This window comes from Hypanus sabinus, chromosome 28 (assembly GCF_030144855.1).
Source record: "Hypanus sabinus isolate sHypSab1 chromosome 28, sHypSab1.hap1, whole genome shotgun sequence".
In the NCBI taxonomy this organism is placed as follows: domain Eukaryota; kingdom Metazoa; phylum Chordata; class Chondrichthyes; order Myliobatiformes; family Dasyatidae; genus Hypanus; species Hypanus sabinus.
In genome coordinates, this window is record NC_082733.1 from 9,466,981 (window position 1) to 9,481,841 (window position 14,861).

The following is a 14,861-nucleotide window of genomic DNA, read 5'->3' on the forward strand; positions in this document are numbered from 1 at the left end:
CATCCAGAATTGCCACTTCACGTGAGATTTCTTTCCAGAGGTTGTAACAAGGCCTCTTATATTTCCTTTGGTCACCAGACCAGAACACCATCAACCCAGCCCTTAGCAGCTTGTGGAATCCTTGGTTCATTCAGTGTTTCTGATTGGGGAAGACTATACGATATTTTGGAGACACAATTGTGCATGAATGTCTTCATAATGCCCTGAAAAAAAAAGGTCTTGGCCTAAAATGTCAACTGTTTACGCTTTCCACAGAGGCTGCCTGACCTGCTAAGTTCCTCCAGCATTTAGTATGTTTTGCTTTAAATTTCCAGCATCTGCAGATGTTCTTGTGTTTGCTTATTTATTTTATTTCTTATTTTTCTTTTGTATTTTGTCATGTTTTGCACATTGATTGTTTGTTCATCCTGTTGGCTGCAGTCTTTCATTGATTATATTATTTTTCTTAGATTTACTGTGTATGTCCACAAGAAAATGAATCTCAGGGTTGCATATCGTAACATACTATACATTAACTTTGATAATAAACTTACTTTGAACAATCTGTATGAACTGCTTCAGTTTAGGAAGATGATCATTATGCATCTAGAGCCTCTTAAATGACCACTCGGAGATGTAGATTACTCAGGCCCTGGAGATTTGTTGGCCTTTGGCCAATGTTCCTGGAATGATTTCTGTAAAAAATTTGAATTTCCTTCAGTTCTTCATTCCCTCTCTCGGATGGGAAACTTGTCCAGGCCTGGAGCATTTCATAGATTATATTAGTACTTAACTAATTTCTGCATCTCTTGATCATTTTCATCAGCATCAATAAAGTATGTTCCTCCTTGCATAATAAATGCAATTCCAGTATTGAAGTCACTTGACATCAATCATGCAAACTAGCCGAGCTGATTGGTACCTCATCCATAACAATGATTGCTGTCAACTTAAAGTTGCACCACATTCAATACTATTAAAACACCAAGTAAGTATTAGAATGCATGCAGATGATACTAAGGTAGGTGGCGTTGTGGATAATGAAGTAGGTTTTCAAAGCTTGCAGAGAGATTTAGACCAGTTAGAAGAGTGGGCTGAACAATGGCAGATGGAGTTTAATGCTGATAAGTGCAAGGTGCTACATTTTGTAGGAATAATCCAAATAGGACATACATGGTAAATGATAGGGCATTGAAGAATGCAGTAGAACAGAGTGATCTAGGAATAATGGTGCATAGTTCCCTGAAGGTGGAATCTCATGTGGATAGGGTGGTGAAGAAAGCTTTTGGTATGCTGGCCTTTATAAATTGAGTATAGGAGTTGGGATGTAATGTTAAAATTGTACAAGGCATTGATTGGCAAGGCCAAATTTGAAGTATTGTGTACAGTTCTGGTCACTGAACTGTAGGAAAGGTATCAACAAAATAGAGAGAGTACAGAGAAGATTTACTAGAATGTTACCTGGGTTTCAGCACTTAAGTTACAGGGAAAGGTTGAACAAGTTAGGTCTTTATTCTTTGGAGCGTAGAAGGTTGAGGGGGGACTTGATAGAGGTATTTAAAATTATGAGGGGGATAGATAGAGTTGACGTGGATAGGCTTTTTCCATTAAGAGTAGGGGAGATTCAAACAAGAGGACATGAGTTGCGAGTTAGGGGGCAAAAGTTTAAGGGTAACACGAGGGGGGATTTCTTTACTCAGAGAGTGGTAGCTGTGTGGAATGAGCTTTCCAGGAGAAGTGGTAGAGGCAGGTTCGGTATTGTCATTTAAAGTAAAATTGGATAGGTATATGGACAGGAAAGGAATGGAGGGTTATGGGCTGAGTGCAGGCCAGTGGGACTAGATGAGAGTAAGCGTGTGGCACAGACTAGAAGGGCCGAGGTGGCCTGTTTCCATGCTGTAATTGTTTTATGGTTATATAGTTATATAAGTGCAATATGCACATGAAAGCAGCAAAGCTACTGGGTTTCCCATAAAAGTCACACATTGTACTGACTTGAAATACATCTCAGTGTGGTGGCTTCTTCCAAACTTTGAGGACAATTAGGGAGGGAGCACATGCCAGCTACTCATGGATTTCATCAATTTTTTTTTAAATCACCACTGAATATGGAAAACTCAATTTAAAGCATCAATGTAAAAGATCAAAGGTAGACTGTTATAGGATACTAAAATAATCCCTTGGTATACACCCTGAGAGACTGGAACACATTAAAAAATAATGGTACAGGAAGTCTAACTTCGCAGAGGAAATTCACAAAAATCTCAAGGTGTTACCCTTCAAAAAGTAACAGATCAAGATCATGTAAACTGAATTACTGACCAACTAATGCAGTTACAGGTAAGATTGCTGCCAATTGCTTCCAAGCTTGCCCTCCATGTGATTCCAGAGTCACCAATGTGATCAAACCCTGTCTTCTCAGTTCAAGAGTGATTAGAGGTGGACAAAAATGCTGATATTTGTCATTGATAACTACAACTCATGAAAGAATAGCAAAAGGGGACACTGAAGATACATTTGCTGCCCCATTGTAATTATACTCCACTACTCTTTAAATCAGGCTGATTAGGCTGGTATCTCATAAAAGTCAGCTTCTGCTGCACTCCCACCATATGAAACAGAAACATCCCACCTGGTAGAACACAACATAATCACCTAGTTCCACCTGCCTCCACCCACCAGAGAACATAGAATACAGAACAGTACAGCATAGTACAGGCCCTTCAGCCAACAATATTTTGGTGACCTGCTAATCTACTCCAAGATCAATCCAAAGCTTCCTCCCACATAAACCTCCATTTTTCTTTCATTATGTGCCTGAGAGTCTCTTTAATGTCCCTAATGTATCTGTTTCTACCACCTTCTACTTATAAAAATTCCCTTTGACATCCCCCTATACTTCCTTCCAATCACTTTAAAAGTATGTCCTCTCATAATAGCCATTGCCATGCTGGGAAAAGAAACATGGGCTATCAAGGACTTAGCATCGTACACACCTCTATAAAGTCACCTCGCATCCTCCTTCGCTCCAAAAAGTCCCAGCTTGCACAACCTTTCCTCATCAGACATGCCCTCCAATCCAGACAGCATCCTAGTAAATCTCCTCTACACCCTCTCTAAAGCTTCCACATCTTTCCTATAATGAAGCAACTAAATCTGAACACAATGCTCCAATTTTCATAGAGGTATAACATTAGCTCTCAGCTCTTGAACTCACTATGCACTTGGACCCCAAATTCCTGTTCCTCTACATCGCTAAAAACCCTGTCATTAACCTGTACTCTGCTTTCAACCTTCCAAAGTGTATCATGTCACAATTTTCTGATTTGAATACCATCCGCACTTCACATCCCAGCTCTGCATCAGTCTGTCCTGTTGTAATTTACAACTACATCACCAAACTTTGTGTCACCAGCAAACTTATGAACCTATCTTTCCACTTCCTTATCTAAGTCACACACATATATATATATATAAATCATGAAGATCCCTGATCCCTGCAGTACACCGCCAGTCATGGACCTTTCAGCAGAATACACTCCACCTACTGCCACCCTCTGCTTTCTTTGAGCAAGCCAGTTCCAAATCTATGCAGCCAAGCTTTCCAGGATCCCAAACCTCATGAATTTCTGAGTGACAAACACGAGGAAATCTGCAGATGCTGGAAATTCAAGCAACACCCCCAAAATGCTGGTGGAACGCGGTAGGCCAGGCAGCATTTATAGGGAGAAGTGCTGTTGATGTTTCTGGCCGAGACCCTTAGTCCTGACGAAGGGTCTTGGCCTGAAACGTCGACAGCGCTTCTCCCTATTGATGCTGCCTGGCCTGCTGCGTTCCACCAGCATTTTGTGAGAATTTCTGAGTGAGCCTACCATGAGGAGCCTTGTTGAAAGCCCTACAAGATCCACATACACCACATCCACATTTATTAATATGTTTTATCACTTCCTCAATCAGGCTCATAAGGCACAATATATCCCCCACAAAGCCATGTTGACTATCCCTAATCAGACTATGCTTCTCTAAATGCTTGTAAATCCTGTCTCTACAAATCTGCTTCAATAGCTTGCCTATCAGTGATCTACAATTTGCAGGATCATCGGTAGTACCTTTCTTGAACAAAGGACTGATATTTGCCATCTTCTAATTATCTGGTATTACTCAAGGTCAGTGAATACCTAAAGATTATCAACAGTGTACCAATTTCTTCCCTCACTTCCCATAGTAACCTGAGGAATATCTTGTCCAGCCTCTGAAATTTAGCTATTCTAATGTTTTTCAGAAATTCCAACAGTTGCTCTTTCTTAACCTCAACACATTCCAGCGCATTAGCCTGTTCAACACTGACCTCACATCCGTCAAGGTCCCTGTCACTGGTGAATACCACTAAGTATATATTAAGGACCTGCCCTACCTCCTCCGACTCCAGGCACATTTCCTCTTTTATCCCTGATTGCTCATCATCTTCCTGGTCTTGTTAATGTCTTGGGGTTTATTTAATCCTACACACTATGGCCTTCTCATATCCCCTTCTAGCTCTCCTAAAACTCTTCTTAAGCTCTTTACTGGCTTTACTCTCAAGAGCCCCATCTAATCCTTGCTTCCTGACCTTTATCTTTGCTTTCTTTTGCCTCTTGAATAAATATTTCACGCCTCTTGTCAACCATGTTTTCTTTATCCTACCAATCTTTCCTTGCCAACGGGATAAACCAAAACAAAACCCCATCCAAGTGCTCACTAAACAACCTCCACTTTTCTGTTGTACATTTCTCTGAGAACATCTGTTCCCAGTTTACACCTCCAAGTTTCTGTGTAATAGCATATTTAGTTCTTCCCATCTGCGACTTCTCAGCCCAGCTCCGAATCCGTCTGTCCTGTTGTAATCTATGACAACCTTCCTCACTTACCACGTCAACTTTTCTGTCACCTGAAAACTTACTAACCATTGTTCCACTTCCTCAAAGTAGGGGTGTGCAGACATCCCACCCTGGAAAAAAAATCTTATTTCAGGGAGGTAGCACCCCGCACCCCCCCACAACCACATATCCCCCCCCCCAGTTGACCTCCAAGGGTGTATGTAATACTTTGTTTAATGATTTTGTCTAATCTGTAAACCAAGTTGGGTATATGCAGAAAATGCAACATTAAAATATGTACTTATATTATCATGGAGTCATTTTTTTTTAATTCTATTACAACTTTAAGCAAGTCTACAGGGAGTTTGGCCTCATCACGTAGGACATCAATAGAGTAGTTCCTGAGCAGCGAGCCAGCTAGTTTAAATAATGTTAGCTATGCTAATGAATGATTAACACCTGTTAAACTCACCTCAACATGTCTTTTACATTTTAACCCACCATGGGCAATAGAAAAGTCACTGTTGCAAACAGTGCAGCGAGCAACACTGTCATTATTTTTGAGGTCTACTGTAATGCCCGCCCACAGAGAAAACTGATAGGTCTACTTAGCACAAAGAGAGACCAATCAGGATGCTCCCCCTCGCTCTTCCTCTCAAAAAAATCAATTTCCGGGATATTGTATATAATTTGCGGGCGTCAGGGAGCCGTTATCAATATGCAGGAGACTCCTGGAACTTCCAGGAGAGGTGGGATGTCTGGGCGTGCCTGTCCTAGCATGTGAAGTCAGCTCTGGCAAACTGGGCCTATGAGACCAAGGGTGCGATCCAACAGCTGTGAATGCAGTTCTGCAACAACATATGGAGAGCAAAGGGCATGACAAGGAATAAACAGGGCATCTGTCACCCACTACAACCAAGGAAGATGCCAGTTTGTGACGACTACTCATACTACTGGGCCTGGATACACAAGGTCATGAATGGAACTGCCCCATGGCAATGACTTCTCCACTTTAAAAAATTATCCTGCACAAACCAAAAGTGCCCCCCCCCCCCATTATATACTTTCAATACCATCTGCTCCTATTCTTGTTCAAAATATGCTTAAGGTCAGGGAATTGTGGTCGCTTTCTCCGAAGTGCTTGCCCACAGAGAAATCCATCACTTAACCACGTTCATTATCTAGTACTAGATACAGTACGGCCTCTCCTCTATTCAGCCTGTCCACATACTGGGAATCCTTCCCAATAACAAGCTCCAGCCCACCTCAAACCTCTTGCAATAAGGAGGCACCTATCAATATCTGGAAAGTGTAGGTCACCCATGACAACAGCCCTGTTACTTTTGCACCTCTCCAAACTGCTCTTCAGCCCCCTTGTTGCTACTGGAGATTGGGGGGGGGGGCAGAGGAGAGGCAATATAGAATAGTGTTTTTACTCCCTTTAGAAAAATGATTGCTCCCTTCCTGTTTCTGAATTACACTGGTACAGTTGGCAATCCCTCCACGACATTCCCCCTTTCTGCAGCTGATTAGCAATGCCGCTCCCATTTAGAGGGGAACTCCCTCTAAACCTCATTCTTGCCCTTGTGGCAGCCAAGCATCCGTAGCGTGCACAACTTCTGCAAGACTTTCCCGTGGTTCGGCCACACCTCTCCCCCCACTCACGTGAGCCCGTGGCCGACCACATCTCCCTTCACCGTGCCCTAGCATCAACTGCATCCACTCTCCCAAGCATCAGCTTCTCCTTCTGCCTCCGTTCCACCGAGTGCCCCTTCCCGCCCCCTCAAAACACATTTGCACCACGCTCTGACCTTGTCCTCAACGCCGTCCACGCTGCGTCAATGTCAGCGTAAAGGTTTTTCTCGGACGGTTTCCCGTTGCTGGCTCCGTAACCCGAATAGTCGTAGGAGAAGATATTGCAGTTGATGCGGGAGCCGAGGCCGATGTAGAAGCTGCACATCTGACCCAGGTCCACGGCGTTGCCGTGTGAGAAGAGCAGCGTGTAGCGGGAGTTGGGGGCGCAGCGGACGAACATGCATCCGATGCGGGTGCCGCGGCTGGTGCGGGTGAAGAAGACCTCGAGGGAGTCGAGCTCCCGCTGCGAGTACTGCCAGTCGGCCCGTTCCGACAGGTGCAAGGTGCTGCTCGCCTCGTCCACCAGCACCGTGTAGGTGGGCTCGGGCGGCAGGAAGGCGAGCTTGGCCGCGATCCGACTCGGGCAAGGCGGGCAGCAGAAAAGCCAGCACAGCTCGCCGAGCGAAAAGCCATTCATCCTGAGGCGCCCGCCCGCGGGCCCGTTCCGTTACCAGGCAGCGGGCACGCGCGGGGCCGCCAAATAACGGTCACTGCCGCGGGCGCCCGCCTCGTACGGTGACGACAGGTAAATGGCCCTCATTAGCACGGGTACGTTGTCACGGGCGTCGCTCAGTTTGGGCCCGCCGCGTCCCTCCACAGACACACGCACACACGGTGAGAGAACAGTGAAGGGGGCGAGGCGGCCAGGCCGCCGATCCGCGCTCTCGACTAGGCGACACTTCCGGTCATTGGGCGCCCGCGCTGAGGGCGGGCCGCCAGCGCCAAATTCAATAACCAGGTTCCCTCATGTCGCTCCCCTAGTACCTCAGCAAGTCTCCTCACGCTTTATTAAAACCAGAAACTTTGAATATGAAACCATCCATAAATACAGAGAAAGATCCCACAGATAGCAAAGACAAAAATGTACACAAGAGAAAGTCTGCTGATGCTGGAAATCCAAAGCAACACTCAAAATGTTGGAGGAACTCAGTAGGTCAAGCAGCGTCTTTGGAAATGAATAAACAGTCGACGCTTTGGGCTGAGATCCTTCTTCAAGACTGAAGAGGAGGGTGGGAAAATGGCCAGAAGATGATAGGTGAAGGGCTGGAGAAGAAAGAATCTAAATGGAAAGGAGAGTGGCCCGTAGGAAAAAGGGATGAAGGAGGGACCAAGGGGGTGAGAAGAGGTAAGAGGCCAGGGTGAGGAATAGAAGAGGCAAGAGGAAGAAAAAAATACCAGGAAAAATTGATATTCATGCCAACAGGTTGGAGTCTACCCAGACAACATATAAGATGTTGCTCCGCCACACTGACTATGGCCTCACCTTGGCACAAGAGGAGGCCATGGACCAACATGTTGGAATGGAAATGGGAATTAAAATGTTTAGCCCACTGGGAAGTTCTGTTTTACCAGATGGTGTGGTTGTGCTCGACAAACAGTCTCACCAATGTAGAGGAGGCCACATGGGGAGCACCAGACTCAATAGACGACCTCAGCAGGCTTTGCATGCAAAGTGTTGCCTTACCTAGAAGGACTGTTTTGGGACCTGATTGGAGGTGAGGGAGGAGATGAATGGGGAGGTGTTTCACTTAAGTGCTGGGAGTGATGAATGGGTGCATGAATTACGGAGGGAGTGATCCCTATGGAAGTGGAGGTGGGAGGTAAAGATATATTTTGTGATAGGATTCCTTTGGAGATGGTGGAAGTTCTGGAGGATGTGTTGGATGCAGAGGCTCATGGGGTGGTGAGTTAGAACAAAAGGAGCTATCACTGTTTAGGCAGCGGGAAGATGGGGTGAGCATGGGTGTTTGGGAAACAGAGGGGGTGTGGGTAAAAAAAATCCAACTGAGGAGAGCAGTATCTTCATCATATGAAATGGAAATCTGCTCCAGCTAGACATCTGCATTGAGACCCAAAGCTTCGTCAGTGCATCCCTCCGTAGATATGTCAATCCTGTTCTCATGTCTGTAGGGGGATTTCAGTTCACAACCTTGAGAATCAAGTCCAATTTATCTGAACTCTAGGCAGGTGAGATTCCAAGTTCTGTGCGGCTGCTTAGAAAATCATCACAAATCCTTTGCAGGATTCTTGGTTGACAAACTATTGGAGAGGATTCTTAGATACAGGATTTAGGAGCATTTGGAGCAAGGCTGATTAGAGTTAATCAGAATGGCTTTGTGAGGGATAGGTCATGCTACATAAGCCTGATTGAATTCTTCGAGGAAGTAACAAAGCAAATAGAGCAGTAGATGTTGTGTATATGGATTTTAGTAAGACACTTAACAGGTTTCCTCATTTAAAGATTAGCTTTATTTGTCACATTACATCAAAACATATAGTGAAATGTGTCATTGCAGCAAATAAAATTAGCAAGGACTTGCAGATGACATCACACTTCTAGCACCAACATAGCATGCATAACCTATTAACTCTAACCCTAACCGTTCATCTTTAGAATGTGGAAGGAAGTGGGAGCACCCAGAGGAAACCCAAGTAGTCATGGGGAGAATGTACAAAGTTACTGAGTGGCAGGAATCACACCCCAATTTGGTGATTGTGGCACTGTAAAGCAATTGCACTAACTGCTCCGTTAACATGCCACCCACATTGTAGGCTCCTACAGAAAGTTATAAGGCAAGGGATCTAGGGAAACTTGGCTGCATGGATTCAGAATTAGCTTGCCCACAAGAGGCTGAAAGTGGAAGTAGGTAGTCGGTGACCAGGCGTGTTCTGCAGAGGCAGTGTCTGTGGTCCATTCTAGGATCCCTGCTCTTTCTGATTTTTATAAATTACTTAGGTGAGGAAGTGGAAGGACAGGTTAGTAAGTTGATAAATGACATGATGTGGATAGTGTAGAAGATTGTCATAGGTTACATTGGGACATTGATAGGATGCAGAGCTGGGTTGATAAGTGGCACATGGAGTTCAATCCAGAAAAGTGTGAAATGATACATGTTAAAAAGGTTGAACTTGAAAGCAGAGTGCAGGGTCAATGGGAGGATTCTTGGCAATGTGGAGAATCAGAGGAATCTTGGGGTCCATGTCCATAGATACCTCAAACTTACTACACAAGTTGATCATGTTGTGTATTTAATATTTCAGTAATATTTGAATAATCGTATATATATAGTAGTTGATTAAGCATTCTTATTCATTTAAATAATTTGTTATGGGTTATATATATAAATATGTGAATTGCAAACATCATCATGCTACCATGTGATAAATGTGTGACTCGCTTAAAGTAATCACGAAGTTAGACTCACATTTCAGACTGCCGTGTCTTCCTTTGAATGAGTTTAATGTTTTGAAGTTACAGAATGTAACAGTGGCAATGAGTTATTTTTGAAACAAATCTAGATAGCTACCATCCTGTTGAAGTGCAGTGAGGCATGGCAAATTAAAAAAAAAACAGCACAGCAGGTGCAGAGATAGTTGAGTTTTAAAAAGGGAAGACACAATCAAGTTTTTTTTTAAAGTCAGAAAATTCATAGATTCATAAAGAGTGAATACTGGGTGATAATTTTAAAAAGCAGAAATGTCTGACTACATCAGAAAGATTGATGTGTTTGATTACACAATTGTTAACTTGTTCATGTATACTGACCAAATTGAACAGTATCTTGAAACAAGTGAAATAGCCAATGAGAAATGAGTACCAATTGTGCTGAGTGTATTAGGTTTAAAGGCATACAGTTTGCTTTGACGTTTAACTTGTTCCAACCAAACCATTAGAAATGAGCTTTGCTGTTATTTTGAAAATAACACAGGAACATTTAGAACCAAAGCTGTCATTGATTGCAGAAACAGAATAAGGAAGGGGGGTCCATTTCAGCATATGTAGTTGAATTGAATACTTTGAGTATTGTCAGTTCAATGATGGGCTTGATGCAATGAGAGATCATTTAGTTTGTGGAATCTTACAAGAAAGCATTCAAAAATGGCTCCAATTGGAGCACAACTTACATCTAAAAGAGCAATTGAAATTGCTGATCAATGGAAATAACAGACAGACACAGCTAACTGAGTTACAGTCAGGAAGGAAAGTGAGTGTGAATAAAGTTGTCTAGATGGAGGGCTGAACAAATTGTGTTACCATAGTGACATGGGCTCACATACACCAGTTCTATCCAGATTTATAGGCAAAATTTGTAGAAAATTCAACAAAATAGGACACATACAAAGAGTAAGTCAGGCAGACAAAAATAAATGGACAGCACAGAGAAGAGGAAAAGCTTAAAGAGTCAAGTTGCAGTTTCAAAAAGAGCACTAATCCGCATGTTGTTGATGAAATGCTGATAATAATGGGAGTGACACAGGACTGTATAGCCTTAAGATTTGCATTGTGAAAATTAGCAATAGACAAGCAATGTGGCTTAAACCAGAAGTGAATGGCAAATTAATTAAAGTGGAATTGGACGCTGGTTCAACTGTTTCAGTCATTCCACAAAATGAGTTTGAGCAGCATTTCAAAGATACTAAACTGAAGCCTGCAGATATCTAACTAAGAACTTACACTGGGGAAAAGTTAACAGTCAAATAGAACGACCAAAAAGCTCCATTGAGCTTGTATGTGGTAAAAAAACAGGAGAACCAGTACTTTGTATGTGTCCTTCATTGATTGGCTGAGACAACTACAACTTAATTGGAGATCCATCCACAATTCGCATGCCACTTACCCTGCAATGAAACCAACTGAAAGCAAATTAAGAAAGGTATTGGATGATGCCACAACTGCCTCCATGCTGAACACCATGAACAGTATGGGTGCCAAACTCCATGCCTTTGGTTGGAAAGCATATTGGATCAAGGAAGGACCATGCTGCTAAGAGGAATTGTGAAAGTGATGCCCGCAGTGGTCTGACTACAACAGTTTTTGTACGCAACATATCTGAGAAAGCTTTTGATATGTTAATCAGACCGTTACTTGTGCAATGTGACTTGTTTGTAAGATGAAAGAGTTCAAGGAACTTCAGGATAATTGCAAGCATTTGGGTTTTGTAAGTTAAAAGAACCAGAATCTACCCTGTGTTACTGCATGAGCTTTTAAGTGGGCGACAAGAGCTGCTTGTGAAAGTAGATGCAAAGACCAGAGCCCAGCTGGAGGAATGGAAGGCTAAAAAGTAAGGAGTCAGTGGAGATCAGAAAACAGACAATTTGTTGGATGATGTTGTGCATGAGGAAACCAAAAAGAGAGATCAGATCGTAAAGGGAGCAACAGAAGAATTAATAAGAGAATACTCCAGTGAACTAAATGGACCTTCCCAAAATCAAGATGCACGTCCTAGAAAGAAGGAAAAGGAAAAGAAAGACAAGAAGTTGAAAAAGTGAAGGAAGGGTCCAGAGCAGAGAGAACCCTTCCTGCAGTGTCAAAGTCAATTCCTACAGCTACCACAGAAGAGGCCCAGAACCTGGGATTGTTTCACAGCCACAAATCTCACCTGCCAAGCACAGTAATCACCTTGTCAGGAAAGATGTTATCTCACAAGAGCAAGAAAGCCTCCACAGTAATTAAATCTTCAGGCCTGAATGGGACAATTTAAACTTTATTATGCTGTGGATGTCATATTTATGTACTTATATAGTATGCTGTGTATGTAATTGAGGTGCATTTTGTATTTAATATATCAGTAATATTTGAGTAATCTTGGTTATATATTGGTTGATTAAGCATTCTCGTTTGTTTAAATCATTTGTTACAGGTTAAATATATATATAACCTGTAATGAATTGCATAATATCATCACACTAACACATGATAAATGCATGCCTCACTTAAATTAAAGTTAGACTCACATTTTGAGACTCGTGTCTTCCTATGTATTAGTTTAATGTTTTGAGGTTACAAAACAACAGATAGGGTGATTTGTGAAATTGTACTGTGGATTGGCCTTCATTAGTCGGGGGATTGAATTCATGGGCTGTAAGATAATGGTGCCACTCTAAACACTCTGGTTAGATCATACTTGGAGTATTACTTTCCGTTCTGGCTGCCTCATTATAGGAAGGAAGTGGAAGCTTCATTGAAGGTGGTCCTTATTATTAAAGAGCATGTTAATAGGAAAAGGTTGAGTGAAGTAGGACTTTTCTCTTTAGAGTGAAGGAGTATGAGAAGTAATCTATAAAATGATAAGTATAAATGATAAATATAAGATGATAAGAGGCATTGACAGAGTGAAAAACCAGAGCCTTTTTTCCAAAGAAAATAGCTAATACAGGAGAGCATAATTTTAAGGGGATTGAAGAAAAGTATGGGAGCGATGTCAGAGGTAGGTTTATTACACAGAGAGTGGTGAGTGCAAGGAACGCATTGCCAGGGATGGTGGTAGAGGCAGATACATTAGAGATATTCAGGAGACTCTTAGATAAGCAGATGGAGTGAAGGTTTAGATTGATCTTGGAGTTGGATAATTAAACATGGTGATGAATCAGCGCATAGAAGGGACATTGAAAATCTGGCTGAGTGGTGGCACAGCAGCAACCTCTTATTGAATGTCAGCAAGACCAAGGTGCTGATTATTCACTTCAGACGTAGGAAACCAAAGCTGCATGAGCCATTCGCCAGTCCACATTAGAAGATTAGAGGTGGCGCGGGTCAGCAACTTTAAATTCCTTAGTGTTTTTATTTTGAAGGACCTATCCTGGGCCCAGCATGTAAGTGCAATTATGATGAAAGCACATCAGCACCTCTACTTCCTTAGGAGTTTGCGAAGATTTGACATGATGTGAAACTTTGACTAAACTTCTATAGATATGTGGTGAAGAGTATATTGACTGGCTGCATCACAGCCTGGTATGGAAACACCAATGCCCTGGAATGGAAAATCCTACAAAAAATAGTGGATAAGGCCCAGTCTTTCGCAGGTAAAGCCCTCCACACCATTGAGTACATCTACACAAAGCATTGTCACATGAGAGCAGCATCCATCATCAGGGATCCCCACCACCTAGGTGTAATATAGAATCAGTGTATTTATAACCCCGTAGCACGTCCCTCCTGATTGGTTAGTCCTCGTCGATTGTAAGCAAGGTGGAAGAGCATAAGCCGGATTGAATGCGGACTAACTAATCAGGAGAGACAGACTACAGGGGAATACATACCACTAGACTAGACGTGCCCAGGCATCATTCCTGATGAAATGGCAATGTTTGTCACAGAAACGTCAGTTATAATTGATACCTGTACCTGGCTGGAAGCCCAAGAAGGGCTTATTAGTAAAATTTAACCAAACATTTGTGTTTCCAAGTTACAGACACTACAAAGCTGAATATTTAACAAACATGTATACATTCAACAAGTGTACTTAGTTAAGAGTGTGTGCAGAGCATACCTCCCCAATGGTCACGTGCACCAGTTCCCTTAAAGGAAGGGAGAAACAATGTGGTCACTATATACCCAGGATATTTGAAACTGGACGCCAAGCAGCTACAGTTTCTAAACTAACCAATCACGTTGGAAACAACGTTCAACAATCAGAATAAGCCGCGCCCCCACAGGACACCAGGTCTTGCACTCTTCTTGCTGTTGCCAGTAGGCCTCAGGACTCGCAACACCAGGTTCAGGAACGGTTATTACCCTTCAACCATCAGGTTCTTGAACCAAAGGGGATAACTTCATTTGCCCCATCATTGAAATGTTCCCACAACTTACGGATTCATCTTCAAGGACTCTTCATCTCATGTTCTCAGTATTTATTATTTCTATCTTTCTGTACTTGCACAGTTTGCTTGCTTTTACACACTGGTTGAATGCCCAAGTTGGTGTGATCCCATTATGGTTAGTATTCTATTACGGATTTATTGAGTACGCCTGCAAGAAAATGAATCTCAGGGTTGTATATGATGACATACAATATGTGCACTTTGAACTAAAGGGTCAGAAATGTGCTGTACTGTTCTATGTTCAAAGTCTATAATTTGTCCGCCTCTTGCATTACAACATCCATCATTTGTTTATAACAAATGCAAAGGTAAGTGGTATGTCCATAATGTCAGTGATAATAAAAATGTTCATATAATCAATTCATAATCTTTCCTTACTTTTTGGAATTGTACAACAGCTACCTAAATAAATCAATAAATTAATCCAAATTTGTACTTCTGCTAAATGATGGACCAAAATCATGTGGATATTGATGTCAGCATCCTCGCAATAACAGGAACAGAAAAACACGGGATTCTGCAAAATTTAGTTATTGTCACATGATTTCAACAGAGCAATGCTGTGAGCAA

The 14,861-nt window shown here is 42.4% G+C and overlaps 1 protein-coding gene across 3 annotated transcripts in view; it reads right to left on the reverse strand.

The window, feature by feature from the left end:
- The window catches only part of abhd17c (abhydrolase domain containing 17C, depalmitoylase), a 49,436-nt gene extending 36,799 nt beyond the window's left edge, over window positions 1-12,637 (reverse strand). The window contains exon 1 of one of the 3 annotated variants that reach the window (XM_059952581.1): window positions 6,647-12,622. In XM_059952581.1, coding sequence (XP_059808564.1) covers window positions 6,647-7,107 — 461 coding nt within the window. In that variant the 5' untranslated portion in view covers window positions 7,108-12,622. Of the gene's footprint in view, window positions 1-6,646 lie in introns of all 3 variants that reach the window. The other 2 variants (XM_059952582.1, XM_059952583.1) reach the window with 2 other exon arrangements.
- Between the last annotated feature and the right edge of the window lie 2,224 nt (window positions 12,638-14,861).